The 14773-nt window shown below is 42.2% G+C and overlaps 1 protein-coding gene across 1 annotated transcript in view; it reads left to right on the top strand.

Moving 5' to 3' along the window:
• Positions 1-13810, top strand: part of klf13 (Kruppel-like factor 13) — a 14875-nt gene extending 1065 nt beyond the window's left edge. Inside the window, exon 2 of the mRNA XM_037682915.1 lies at positions 13412-13810. Within this exon, the coding sequence (XP_037538843.1) occupies positions 13412-13719 (308 nt within the window). The 3' untranslated portion in view covers positions 13720-13810. The remainder of the gene's footprint in view (positions 1-13411) is intronic.
• Positions 13811-14773: the final 963 nt, after the last annotated feature.

Below are 14773 nucleotides of genomic sequence, written 5' to 3'. Positions count from 1 at the left end.
CCCCCCCCCCCCCCCCCCCAGTTGAAGACACGCAATCACCACCGCAGTGGACAGTGTGTTCAAACCCAAACTGCAGAGTAAATATAGAACAAAATCCACATTCCCACCATGAATCTGCTCCTAGTGATCCAACTTGACTTTGTTTTGTGAGTTTGCAAAAACAACCAAACCTGCATACAGTCATGCAGAGAGCAGAAAGTGTGCACGCAGGAAGTTTGCACAGTCCTAAAAGTCCTCCATCAGCTGTAAATGATGTGACCTTACAGATACTCCCTGTTGTTTTTCAGCTTTGCATTCCATAGGAAACAAACAAACAAAATAAAAAGGCTGCTGAGGAGTGAGGAAGGAGGGAGGAGATACAGATCGACTCAAATTGGGGGGTTGATAAGAGCTGTGCAGTCGCCTGTCTGCCCACAGCCCTTTGTTATGATGTGCCACACCCCCAGCTAGACAGACTGCCAGCTGATCTGGCCAGCAACAGACTCGGCTAGCAGAGCCTCGACTGAGGAGGCGCTGCCTCTCCTCCTCTCACTGCAGCTCACGCCTCCTCATCCCTCCACTCCACTCAGCCACATCACCCCGACAGACCGGGACGAAAACACCAGCTCCCACCACCTCAGGATGAAACACCTTGCTTGCATGAGCGTGACCCATATTTGAGTCATGTGCCTTAGAAACAGTGCATCTGCAAAAAAAAAAAAAAAACAGGAGGGAGAAAATCGTACAGTTCCAAGAAATGCAGGATGCTGCATCTTTAATCCATTGTCACAGCTCATCCCTGACTTGTGTATCCATCCTGACAGGTACAAAGGATCGCCCCCCCATCCTTTCTTGTAGTTGAGTTACACCCCTCCTGCTGGTGGATGGGTTTCTCTCCACATGAATTAGCATTTAGAGACAAAAGAAAGGAACAATACATAAAACATGTCACCAAACTGAACACTTGAGGATTTCCTTTGAGTCTTTTTATATCGACTGCAGTCGAGTTGTGTTTTCGTTGTGCGTCATTGTCAGTTTCAGCGGTGGTGGAAAAGACAAAGAGAGAGAAACAAAGACTTTACCTCAGACATGTCAAAAAGAATGAAATGCTGAATGTTTAGCTGACGTGTTAAGTACAGGAAATATGCTAGTGCTCACAGTGTGCGCTTTATTGCAGAAAGCCCCTGGCTCCGGGTTTAAAGCGTCTTTTTGTTTGAGATATTCCTCCGTGGTTAGCCGATCGGCTTGTGTTTTTCATTATTTATTCCTTGTAAAGATGTTGATTTCACTGGTAAGTTTCAGAAGATCCCATTTAGGTTGCTTTGTCTAAAAGTCAGTGCTACCAGCACCACTCTGAACCCCCCAGCAGACCATGTGAGTTGTGTGTGTTTTTTATTGCTCTGCACTGGCCCTGCCCTTGTCACTATGTCTATTAAGCGTTTCCTTTCCCCTGCCCCTCTGTTTGGATGTGCTCCGTCGTCTGGGCTGGGCTGCGTCCCATAAATTCTGATAATAATGACTGGGCAGGCCCCGAATGTGGGTCAACTGAGTTCAGCTGGGCTGCCTCAGCCAATCTTGCAGTGTTTTCATAGAGTCAAACTCTGGCAGAGCGTGCTTCCCCCTCAGCCCCTACTAGCAGAATCACGAGAGAATAGATCCCAGCCCAGTCAGGTCCAGCCAAACACCGCTCTCTAATTGAGGGGGGAAACACTAACACAACAAACAAAGAGCTGGGAACAGGATGTTCTTTTTTGACTTCTGTGATACAGTTTTTGTGTTGAACATCTAAAAGGAGTAAAACGTCAAATATGTTGACTTTCTAATCAAATTTTTAAATGTTTTGTACTATAAAAGGTCACAAATGAATGAATGGGAATTTAAAACTTCTATATTTGACAAGGTTGAGGGTGACCGATGGAAACCTATAGACTTATGGGGGCATCAAGGGGTAACAGACACTACTGCACTGGGTTGGATACTGGTGAATCCTCATCAGTTTAGGGGTCTAAGGTTACCAGACAGCTTTTGCCTGGTGTCCTGGAGTAGGTGAAGCTTTTTTTTTTTGGCTTCATCTGTGGAGAAATGGAAGGATGGTAATATGATGTACAGATAATGGCACGTTTGATAAACATTAGATAACTGCAGGATTATTTTTAGCCATTGACTTTTTTTGTTTCATGAATTACAACTGCGGAGGCGTCTTGTGATTACCGGGGTGCATACAATCCTCCATGAAGCCTTCTTACTTTGCTGTGGTCATATCTTGCTGACTTTCATCTTCTTCCCCTTGAACCGACTGTGCCCCCCCCCCCCCCCCCCCCAACCTCCGCCACACACACACAGTTTAGTCTTACGAAAGCCCATCTTGTCAGTGTACAATACCTGCTTGAACTCTGTTGCTCCCTTAGGGAAGGGTAGGGTCATTGTTCTTAACATGTAAGTGTCTAATGACCTATTTTACAATTGGGTTCATGTTTTGTTTGAAACTCTTATGAGTTCTGTTGTTGTACCTCAAATATATTGTGAAATGACCATAACAACTCTTACTGTCCAATAGTGGTCAGTCGGGTCATCTGGACTCTGGACTTGTGGAAAGACGTTTCGCCCTCTATCCAGAGGGCTTCATCAGTCTGAGGAGTCCCAAGTAAACTGTTTTCCCCACAAAGCAGTACACTCATTTAGTGGACCAACCAGTTTTCTGGTGATAAGATGGTGTCTGGGGGCTGTCCTGTCCCTTGTTGACTCCTCCCAGGCAGGCAGCCACAGCCAAAGTGGTTCAAGAAATCAAAGTTCATGCTCAATCATCCAGGTCCAAAATCCAATAATGGACACTCAGGTCATCTGGACAGTTTATTTTTTGTGGAAACATGTTTCACCCTCAAGAAAACATCTTATAACTTGCAAACTGGTTGTTCCACTAAAGGAGTGCACTGCTTAGTGTGGAAAGCAGTTTACTTGGGACTCCTCAGACTGATGAAGCCCTCTGGATAGAGGGTGAAACGTCTTTACACAGAGAAAGAGAGAAAGAGAGAAAAAAAAAACAGTCCGGATGACCTGACTGACCATTATTGGATTTTGTACCTGGATGATTGAGCATGAACTTTGAACTCTTACTGTCCTACAAATTAAGGGCCACCATGAAAACCCAGTTGTTCATATGAGCAATCTATTTTCAGTCAAATAACTGTGGTTAATGACATTTTTTAATGTGAAATTATCCCAAGCTCCACATGGAAAAGGCAGCAGGAGTCTCTCATTAAACCTGCTTCGTCCCTGCCAGTAGTTTTATATTTGGCTTCACTGAAGCACAGAGTGTGCAGTGTTCCTGAGTGGCTGGTGGGAATGATGAGGTAGTAGGGTGGGGATGGGGTTTTCCTAACCTTGGCAAAGCAAAGAGTAAAAAGTACATTGAGGTAGAATTCAGCTTGTCCACCTGCCATCGTGACAGGATCTCCACCACTGCTCTCATTAATGTCTCCTGATGTGATCATGGTTTTTAGTTGGCTGGCTTCATGTTCTCAAATAGACTAATAATGAATAAATAAACACATTTCTCTGTTAGCATATTAAAATGATCACTGGTAGCAGGTTTAATACAAAATACTATTCACAGCCAAAGAGTTATTATACAAAAAATAAAAATAATTGCATTCAGACGTGCTAAACTGTAAAGGCTAACTTCACAGGCTACACCTACCGCAGTGTGTTAGCATTTTCTTTTTAGCATAATAAACAAAATCTGTTTAGTTCAAATGACTATTGTATAGAGAAAGCCTTTTAATATTTATGTAATATTGGTCCTGGATGGACTGGAGACCAATCCAGGGTGCTCCTCGCCAAATAGTGACTGCTGGATATGGACATCAGTGACCCCCGCGACCCAAAAAGGAAGACGCAGGTAAAGATAATGGATGGATGGATGTATTCCCATTCCAAACTGCTAATCTGTGATGGATGCATACCTACCAACTGCACTGATTTGGGTACAAGGGACTGTCCTGGATTTTGTCACCCCTGTCCCACTTCCTGTATAAGAAGTGGTGGGACACCCAAATTTGACAAGAGCTGGATGGGCTCACCTATTCATGCTGTGTCTGTGTGGGAGGAGGGATACAGAGGGGCTGTTTCATGGGATTCTTGCAACAGCATGGAGGTTACCATAATAAGGCTATATTGACTGTAAAGATAAACATGTTGTTAATAAAGTTCAGGTATGTTTAATAATTGATTCAGCAATCAACCACCATTTATTAGGTTGAAAATCTTTGCTTATTAGATTCAATATTGCTTGAGGGATTGAATGTGTGTATATGTGTGTGTGTGCTTGTGGTGGTAATTTAATTGTAGTAACCTTTAGTTGATGTGGACATCATTAGTGGGCAAATGGTGGACTCATGATTTTAGACAGATGTGGTGTTTGTAGGGAAGCTTGTATTTTCTATTTGCACTATATGCCTACCTGCTGCAGAGTACACTTTGTGATAAAAGTCCAGCGTGATTCAATAAAAAAAAAAGTTTCTTCTTGTGTAAAAATAAATAAATAAGGGTAATGCTGTTTTCAAGTTTGATCTCAGATAAAGTTCAGCGTAAAAGCCACTTACAGTCCATTGCCCACTTTGAAATAAATATATAATATACAGACTTTTGTTTAATCCTAGGAATTTGGTAAAACACACTTCAAATAGCTAGAAAAAGCATAGTTTTGAGTAGATTTAAAAGTAAAAATTCCAGGGCATGGTGACCCCTTCAGCATATTCTTGAAGTCAGACATCCAGGTACATGGTCACGTGAACATACTGTACAAGGAGGCAGACATATTGGTCTGAGGGAGCGCTGACTAAAAATAGTGAGATATTGGTGTGTGAATGATTGCACGTCTAACAAAAAGAAACATCCAAACTGAAAATATTTAAGTTTTACGTGTACAAGATCGAGAAGGGAAAAATGGAAAGCTGCTAGGCACACCTTGGTCACCACTTAGCACACACACATATGTCTGGCACATTTTAATCACAGGTATTTTTGTTACTTTAAGTATGCAATGATTATCTAGAGATCTTTCCATTGCCTCGAGTGAATATAAACCTGAAATATACAAAACAAACCGTTAGTGATACATTGTGCTGAAAACAGGGATGGGGCGGGTGGGAAAATATTTTTCTTTATAGTAATTTATTATAAATGTTTTATGTTGTTTAATGTTTATCTTAAATAGTTTAATAAGTGCTATTATATTAGATTAGACAGTGTGACTGTTCAAATTAATTTGAATTGATGGCCTTTGTTTAGTCAATTATCGTAAACAGCAGGATGCTGAATATATTGAATATTAATATTTAACAAAAATACAACTGAAAGTTATTAGAAAATAAGTCTTACGTGGAGTCTTTACAGTAATGTGTACCACCACAAATTTTATAACAAGATGGCCGCTTTAGCTAAAAAGGAAAAAAAAAAAAAAAGATAACTCAGCCATTTTTAGAGCTATTCAGTTGAAATTTGGTGTGTTGGTACCCGAGATCAATGTCTGTTAAAAACTGCATCCAAATCAGAAAATTCAAGATGGCCACCAAGCTGCATTTCAATGGCTTTAACTCTGCTATTTTTACACATTTAGAGCTGAAATTTGATGAAGTTGTCCTTGAGAATGTTCCCCATCACATACTGAATCCAAATCAAAAATCCAAGATGGCCACCTTAGGTTAATGGGGAACAAAAACAATAGCTCCACCATTAGTCCACTGGTAGCTGAGAACGTTCCCTAATAGACTCAGACTGTAAAAAAAAAAAAAAAAAAATTTAAAATCCAAGATGGCTTCCTGAGTCTGTGATGAACTTGCGACCTGTCCAGGGTGTACCCCGCCCCTCCACAGTGATTGCTGGACATGGGCACCAGCGACCCCCGTGACCCAAAATGGAATAAGCGGGTAAAGATAATGGATGGATGGATGGCTTCCTGAGCTACAAAGGAAAAATACTATAAATTAGCCAATTTTAGTGATATTGAGCTGAAATTTGGTGTGGTGATAGCTGAGAATGTTTTCCATCAAATACTGCATCCAGATCAAGACTCCAAGATGGCCACCAAAGCCATTTTGTCACATATAGAGCTGAGATTTGGTATAGTGGTAGCTGAGAGCAAACCCAAACACAGACTGTCAGATCAACAATTTAAATTGGCAGCAACGTCGTAGCAGTCCCCGTCAAAGTTTCTCCAGGAACCTTCTAGTATATTTAGATTCCAGTATTTTAAGCTGTGAGCAATGTAGGCTACACTTTGCTACACTTGTATGTTAGTGTTATCTTTGTTTTCACAATAGCATCAGTTCAATAAAAAAAAAAAAAACTGCTTAAAAGTCAAACACTTACATATAATTTTAGCTTTCCAGCATGCTGACATGGGAGGATTAGCATATGAGACTATGTCTGCAAAGAGAGTGCACTGAAGAAGAGAGTGTGTCATTTGTATTAGCATATTAGCTAGCATATGTTGAATCTAAAATGTTTTTTCATAGCTTAGGAGTCTTGTTATACATTTCCAGATGTGTGTATCTGTGCTTTCCCCAAATGCAAAATAACATTTATTCTTAATGGTTCATGGCAGCCATGTGTGTCCAATAGACACAAGGTATTAGTTCAATCTACTTGATCCTAGTGATAAAAATAAAGCCAGAGTGGAGTCACCATCTTGCCCTGTAATCCTCTGGTGCAGTGTTTGCATCCCGTGGTGGAAGACATATTCAAGACGTGTGCAGGCACACATGTCGCCCATATGTTATCCTGCATGTGCTGATAGCAGGAGAGTTTCAGAGTCAGAGTCAGAGTCAGAGTTTCTTTATTGTCATTCGCACCTCATGTGGTACATGTGGTGGAGCGAAATTATGTACACAGGGTCCCAGTTACATCCAACAATAAAATGTATAAGAAAAACAGTAATAACATCTAAGATATGAACTAAGAAAAACATCAACTAAATATACACTTTATAAATATAATAATAATATAAAAATAATATAAAAATATAATAATATATAAATATACACTAAATATACATTTCTCGTTGTTGGAATATAATCCATATTTGACTGTAATTTAGCAGTCATGCATGCACATCAGACAGTCATAATTCTGAATGGCCTGGTCAGACAGCGTCCTGGCTGTGTTGTTTTTCAATGGCCCACTGGGCTCATGTATTCTTTAGTTAGCTCTATAAAAGCTGCTCTGTCTACTTCCTCCCCAGCCCCTCCCAACCCTTTCCTGCCTGCAAAGCAAAGTAGGTGCTGAATTGTGTTGTGCAGCAAGACCAAGCTCTGGCCACATCTTGCGGTGGGGTGTTGATTACAAGGGACAGAAAAAGCTGGATACAGACCTGTGGAAAGCTTCTTTTTTCCACCTCCACTGTTCAAAACCTGCAAGCTTCATCTTCCGTGTGAGATCTGCAACACAAAGACATAATGTACAGTAGAGTGAGACAAGATGGGGGTGGGGTTAGATACCAGGATATTCACTGTCAGTGCAGTCCACTGATGTAGGTCATTAATTTAGCTGCATCTGCAGCTGATCTGATTAACGTGTGAGGGGCTTTGACCTCAGCAACAGAACCGTTCCTCTCAGGCCTGCGATCACAGGGATCCAATCTGAGGTTTGGACCGTCTGTGTCCAGTGTTTTATGTTCAGGTCAAGTTGAGCAGTAACTTCTCTGCAGTCAATGTCAGAGGGAGTGTTTTGTCTGGCTGTTGTGTCTGTATTCACTCCGGTATGCAAGGTGTGTCCCTCGCCTTTGCGTGATAAATCAAACTGGGAAAAACCACAACACACTGGGGTATGGAAAGTGGGGCAAATGAGCATTTTTGGCGAGGTGCTAAGGGAACAGAGGTTTGCTATTTTCTCAAAAAGAAAAAAAATCTGGTATTTTTCCAGTTTTTTTTTTAAATTTTCCTAGTGCATTGGGGCCTCTTAACATCTTGCAGCTCTTTGTTTGGTCCCAATGATAAAAGTTGATATTTTGGGAGCAACACCGCCAGACATATTAGTGTAATGAGGGTGGGATTAAACAGCGTGAGAACCATGAATGATGCGTCGTCCCTGCTACCTGCTTATAACTGTAAACACATTTTAGCAGCCACAGCAGATTGTGTTTTGTCAGTTAGCTTGTCTTTAAAAGACCATAACTGCTGCTTGCCTTAACGTGCACTTAAGGCTAAAGAAGTTTCCGACTGAACGAGGCAAATGTGATGAGCTGGTCAATGTAGGCGAGCAGTGTCTGCCCTTCGCCTGAAACAGTTCAGTGGATGAAGTAATGCACGGCAAAGTGTGTGCAGGAAACATAGTCTCAGCGCACATCTCTGGATGAATGTCAATAGCCGTGCGTGTTGGCTGAAGGGAGTGAGTTACGGTTAGTACGTGCAGCACTTTCTGATTGAAATGCATCCCAAAGTAGGCCCCTCCTGATAGGAGCGAGTCTGCTGTTCACAACCAGACAGGTATACGCCGATGAGGGGGAGACACACAGTAAATGAAGACAAAAACAACACGTTTAATATCAGTGTTTCCTGAGCTGTTCTGAAAAATTGATTATTATTATTGACAGCACCTGATCCACCCAGCAGGCTCTTTGCTGCTCCTGCAGAGTTTGCTTTTTTTTGGAATGACGCTTTGACAAAAACGCATTGTTTCAGTGTTATTCTCTCAGTAGTTTGCCTCCTCTCCCACTGAGGTATTCTGTATAGAGGAGCAACCACATAAACAGTTGCTCTGATCGCAGATGTGCTTTAAATCAAGCAATGCCTTTCTTCTAGACCACAGAGCTTTGCACGCCTTTGTTATTTTTGCACAGGCAAGCCTGTATATATATACAGCACTTTGCAAACAATGAAACACGGAGTTGCAAAAAATCCTAATGTCTATATATTTTTTTGTTGCACACACATATGTTTGTGTTTATAACCTCTCGGCACATGATATTGCGTGTGGCGGGAGAGGTGTGGTTAAGTTGACCCTGTCTGCTTAACAATTGTTTAGTATTATTTAAAACCCCATGAACGGTCCGTCTGCTGGCCCCTGGCTGGTGACAGGTCATAATCTTGTAAACATAGAACCAAATTATAGGGTTGTTCACAGCCTTGCCAATGGAGTTAGCAGTGTGCCTCGTAGTTCATGTTGCCAGGCTGGCTGTGCTGCTAAGCTAGCGCCAAAGTGAGATAATTCCAACCCTCTTGAGCAGGAATCTGCACTCTGCAGTTCTGCTTTCCATTCCTAAGTTATTTGCCTCTAAAAGTCTGCGTAGGTTTAGAGAGCACCTTGTTTTTGTTCCAGGCTCTGTAAAAGATATTTCCTGGTCGATTCTAGCTGTGCAGGCAGAGCAAAGCTAACCTCAAGGTGATCTCTGAATCATCCACAGGAACTGTATTTTTCCACCTCACCCCGCTGAGATATTTACTCCAGCTCACATGGAGATTTCAGGTTTACATCTTGTGCCTTTGCCAGAGGACACACCAGGAATGTGATCTAGCTTTGGCTAAGGTGCTGGTAGCTGCCGTTGGAGCAGGTGATTGAGTTCAAGTCCTGCACTGCTGCCTACGTCAAGACGAGATTTGATCTCTGCTTTTGCAGATAGAATCCCTTTACACCTGAGCTTCTGCCTCCAAACATTTTTTTTTAATCTGCAGAAACCATTCAGATGTGATTGAGAGGAGGATGACCCACTGGACTCTGAGAGAACAGTTATATAACGGGAGTACCTGTGACATAATCACACCACCTTGCAGGGGGTGGGCGCGCATCGGGGTGGAGGGCGACACTAGTGCTTACTAAAGGCGCTTTGGGCATGTGCATGATGTAACTCAGTTTGTGGGTAACTGGGTCACTGTGTTCAGTTGGGAAAAGCTTCTCTCCGTTCAGCCTCTGGCCCTCTGCAACGGACACATTCTGAGAAAGACAAACCTGAACACCAACGTGGCACGGAGCCATGGACGGGACAGCCAATCGGCGGGGTCTGACATCACGGTCACCACGGTGCCCTGCTGTGACAACTCTGTAAATAGACAGGGAGAAAAGCAGCTCCAGTCACATGCTTTTTTTTTATTTATTTTTTTTTAGCAGAGATGCTGAGTAATCACTGTAGACTCAGGAATTTAAAAAAAAAATGCTAGGACAATGACTCTCCTCCTGTCATGCACAGTATCATCTTTTCCATTCAGAATGAAATCCACTTCATCTGCTGTATGGTTTCATAAAGGGTGCTACAACCATCATACCATAGCAGCTGAAATGTTATTTATTCCATATTTTCGAGTAGATAAATGGTTTTAAAAATGTGTCTTATTGAGTAAACTGCTGTTCGATATCCGATGCTTGAACTAAATGTTAGTGTATCAGGGCAGCCAGACTGGATATCTCAGCCCAGCTCTCATGGAACCATTGAAATATTAATGCTGTTGGATCTGTTACACTGGTTATTGAGCCTTAAGCAGTCTACAGAGCTTAGCTCCACTTTTAGGGTCAGTAATTCATTTTACAGTGGCAGGAGGGAGCTCAAGCTTCTTCTCTTGCTCTTAATCTCACATAACACACCTCGCCCAGTCAGAATGATGCTGCGCTCTCATTCAAGCTTTAATTCTAATATTTCTACTGTGACTGTAAGTGCTTTTTTCAGATACTGATTCATTTGAGGGTGAAAATATTATAGACTTCTTTGTAAAAGGAGATGATATGAAAATGTGCACGTCATTTAGCGAGTTTAAATACATGAAGCCACCTGCAGGAACTATAGTGGGCAGGGCTGAGGCTGAGGTGAGGCGTCAGAGGCAGGAACAGACCGTACTGTCTAGACTTGCTCTGTCTGTCCACGTGTTTTGTAAGCAAGCAGAACTTGGGGGAGGAGGGATCGAGACTCGTAGAGCACCAAGTTCTTGTTTTCTGAGACTCATCAAGGCAGCAGCGCGTGAGCGTTTGATGCTGAACAGTCATGTTTCCATTGTGGCTTACATGGGAAACCAAAGAAACAAAGGACGTCTTCTCTTTTTGTGCCATCTATAAACATTCATGCATGTCATTATCTTCTCCCCTTCATGCCTTAAATCCTCAGGTTTGGCTTCGCACATAATGGTTGGTTATTTTTATTCAAAGTGGGAAACCCAGCCATTTTCTATAGGTCTGTGAAGCCGCGCCGGTGGCTCTTTGGTTGTTCAGAAACAAACACGTAGAAGAAGAGGCAGATGTTAACGCACACTGTTTAGTCAGTGGAAGGAAACAAAACATAAACGTACTGGTTTTAAGCAAATTTGATAAGTAGGGAGGAGGGGGAGCACTCATACGTGTTGAGTCACAGACACATGCATGTTGGAGAACGGGCTAGATAATCACTAGGAATGGGATTAGCATCTGGAGCTATATAATTAAACTGTGTCTGTTACTTCACTGTCACGCTAGCTTCTCGGAAACTTGTATCCACACAACATTGTTATAGCCAATTAGTTTCACGCCTCCTAATATTTTGTCCTCAGCCACTTTGTTGGGATACCTTTGTTTATTCAAAGAGTTACGAGCTATCGCTCACTGTGATGAGCTGCTTATCGACGTGCGAACATGTACGAATGTAAACAGTTTCCACTGGTCTCTTCTGAAACAGCTTAGCCTACCCATGTAATCAAACATGAACATATGCAGTGTGGGTGGCTATGACTTGCTTTGGCCCATTTGCCACAAATTACATATAGTTTACATTCCTGCACACCATTTTCCCAAGAATAATTTAACCTTTTAGGATTTAATTGCATTTTGATTGCGTTGTTAAACCGTTCAAGCAGCTACTGGCTCGCATTTATTTTACTACAGTATTAACAAGCTCCTTCAATGGAAATCACGGTAATGACATGTCTGTGTGGTATACAGTATACGGTAAAATGTTAGAAGACTTTATCAAAAACAAGAAGCTTTTTGTCGACCAAACACAGGAACCAAAAATGCCAGCATGCAGTGGATGGTTCACTTTGTCAAGTTGGCGCCAGGACATGAGGTTTATCCATTCATCCATTTTGTTTACCCGCTTCTCTATTCCCGAATACACGGAACAATCTAATGCTAAAAACACATTAATAGCTTTTTGTTGTCAAGTTGAGGGTGGGCAGATTCAGCCAGGAGAGCAGTGGGAACAGTGGAGCCACTTTACATCAGCTTAAATGTGCACAAGTGAACTGCAGCTAAGGTGCAGAAATGCATTGGTGAGACATAAATCATAGAACAGTTTTTTTTTGTGTGTGCATAGAGAAGTTTTATGAGTATCCCGAGGGGTTTTTAGAATTGGCACGTTAAGAAGTGAAATGTGTCTCAGTTAAAAAGTTTAATAGTTCAAGGAGAAAAAAAAAGTCTATTGCATTTTGAATTTAATGGAGACCCCCCCCCCATGATTGTTTTTTAGTTTTGCTAAAGATGAAAGCAAAATCAAGTCGTTTGATTTCAGATCTCAGGCACCTTTCATTTCCTCAGTGAAACCAGTCGTGACAAACGTTATCAGCCCATTAAATGATCTTTTTCACCTGTTATCACTTCACTTCTGCCTCAGCTTGCTTTCTTCCACAAATAGATCGTTGCAAGATCTTTCTTTAAAACTTTGGCTTGGAAGGCCGTGTTTTTCTTTTAAAGAAGTCCTTGTTTCATTGTAACTGCAAAAGATTCACCAGCTGGACGCAGAGTCAGAGATCAGGCAAAGACTGGGAGTTGGTTTAAGATGTTTTTGTCTCCATGCTGCACCAAAACTGTGTTAGCGTTTCCCAATCAGTTGTATAATTTATAATAGTTTTATTGTTGTAAGTCAGGGGTGCCAAACTCACTTACAAAAGAGGACCAAAATTATAACCTTTTTCAAACTAAGGACCAGTTTCAGAATTAACTCGAGTTAGATACCCAACATCTTTTCTTGTTTGCCAGTTCCTCAACAAGAGTTTGATTGGTCTCATTTCTCTGTTGCACTTTTGACATTATAATCAAAGATTACTGAAAAAAATTCAAGTGAAAAAAGTATTTTGCGTTGAACATATCGTCTTGGGGGCCAGATAAGATGTCAACGAGGGCCACATTTGTCCCCCCGGCCTTGAGTTTGACATATGTGTTCAAAAAGTGTTCAATACAACATATCTGACATATGTGTTGTAAATGAACAAAGGGAAATTAGAAAAAGTAGATGAAATTCAATATTTTGGGATTGTTTTGGATTTTCATTGTAAGCTCTAAGCTCATTTTCTTAACTGCTTTTTCCTTAAACGATCACGTTGAACCTGACGTCGTCCTCAACCAACGGTGAAAAACGACTTCTCCAAAAGGCAAAGTTAAATAAAGTCTGGAATAAATAATTTAAGTGAAATTAGCCCCACACAGCCAAAGATAACTGGCGTTGATATGTCATTGCTCATCCTTCCTGTCTGTATTTTTGCAGGCGAGCGGCCCTTCCCGTGCACCTGGCCCGACTGCAGCAAGAAGTTCGCCCGCTCGGACGAGCTCGCCCGCCACTACCGCACCCACACGGGGGAGAAGAAGTTCAGCTGCCCCCTCTGCGACAAGCGCTTCATGCGCAGCGACCACCTGATGAAGCACGCCCGGCGCCACTCAGATTTCCAGCCCGACATGTTGAAAAGGCCCCACAGCAGCAGCAGCACGCGCCCCGGCTCCCTCAGCGACTACAGCCGCTCGGACGCCTCCAGCCCCACCCTCAGCCCCACCCTCAGCCCAGCCAACTCGCCTTAAACTGAACCCTGGTCGCACTTTCCAGGCCTCCGGACTGCGAGGTCTCTCTTTTCATCGTAACACTTCTGTTGCACAGTTGTCAGCAGCCCCCCCCCCCCCTCCTCCTTCTGCTTCTCCTGTGCTGGCTGTGGTGTACTATACTGTACATAAGTGCTTATTGTAGTGCAATTACTTGTGTGATCCTAAAAGAAGATAATGCCTTTCCCAGATGGCGATATCTGCGTTCTGTACCACATGTCTGTACTTTTTAAGCTTCAGCTCATGGCTCGGTGGTCGATGTATGTTCACAGTTTAGAAGATAAAACCCGACACCCCTGGCAACTCTTATCAAAATGTTCTGTTAATTTTTTTTGTTTGTCTTTTTTGAACGGGTTAGGAGAAGGGGTACACACACACACACACCTCAGGATTGAGACAGTTGCTACTTCTGTCATAGTACTCACATTGACTGCACAATATACTCATCACTTTACTGGAAAATTCAACGGGAGTTGGATTTGACGCCCTGCTCAGGGATGGCCTTTGTTAGCTTGAACGAATGACCGTGGCTGAAGAGAAACACGCAGAACCGAAATGTCGCAGCCTTACACTCGAACACAATTTGCACTCTTCTGATTCTTTGTGTCACCTTTATGGAAAGTACACGCACATTCAAACGATGCTCATGACCCAGAACCTCTGTTCTCTTTTGTTGTTCGAGGGGGGTTCGTATGCAGTGTCATTTCTGTGTTTCAAGAAAACAATCAGCACCCGCATGCCTCAGAAAGCAAATGCCTCTGTCCCCTCAGTGCAGCGTTAATATTCACGGACATTAAACCAGGGTGGATGTGCACTGCATTCATTTGTGTAAAATATTTTGAGGACCAGGATTATGTTCAGTTGTTTTATTGTTTTTTTTGTTGTTGTTTTATTAAAGAACTTCTGAACATTGAAACAGACACAGATAAGTTTAAAAGCAGCTGTTTTGCATCTAAAAGATGTTCTCATTTGCACGTTCTTTACCCAAAAAACAAAGTTCATCCATTTTTCACACACGCAGGAAGACAAAAAATAC

Source organism: Nematolebias whitei, chromosome 10, assembly GCF_014905685.2.
Source record: "Nematolebias whitei isolate Nwh7 chromosome 10, NemWhi1, whole genome shotgun sequence".
NCBI classification, from domain to species: Eukaryota; Metazoa; Chordata; class Actinopteri; order Cyprinodontiformes; family Rivulidae; genus Nematolebias; species Nematolebias whitei.
The sequence above is the reverse complement of the archived record's forward strand: the minus strand, read 5'-3'. Positions and strand labels throughout refer to the sequence as shown.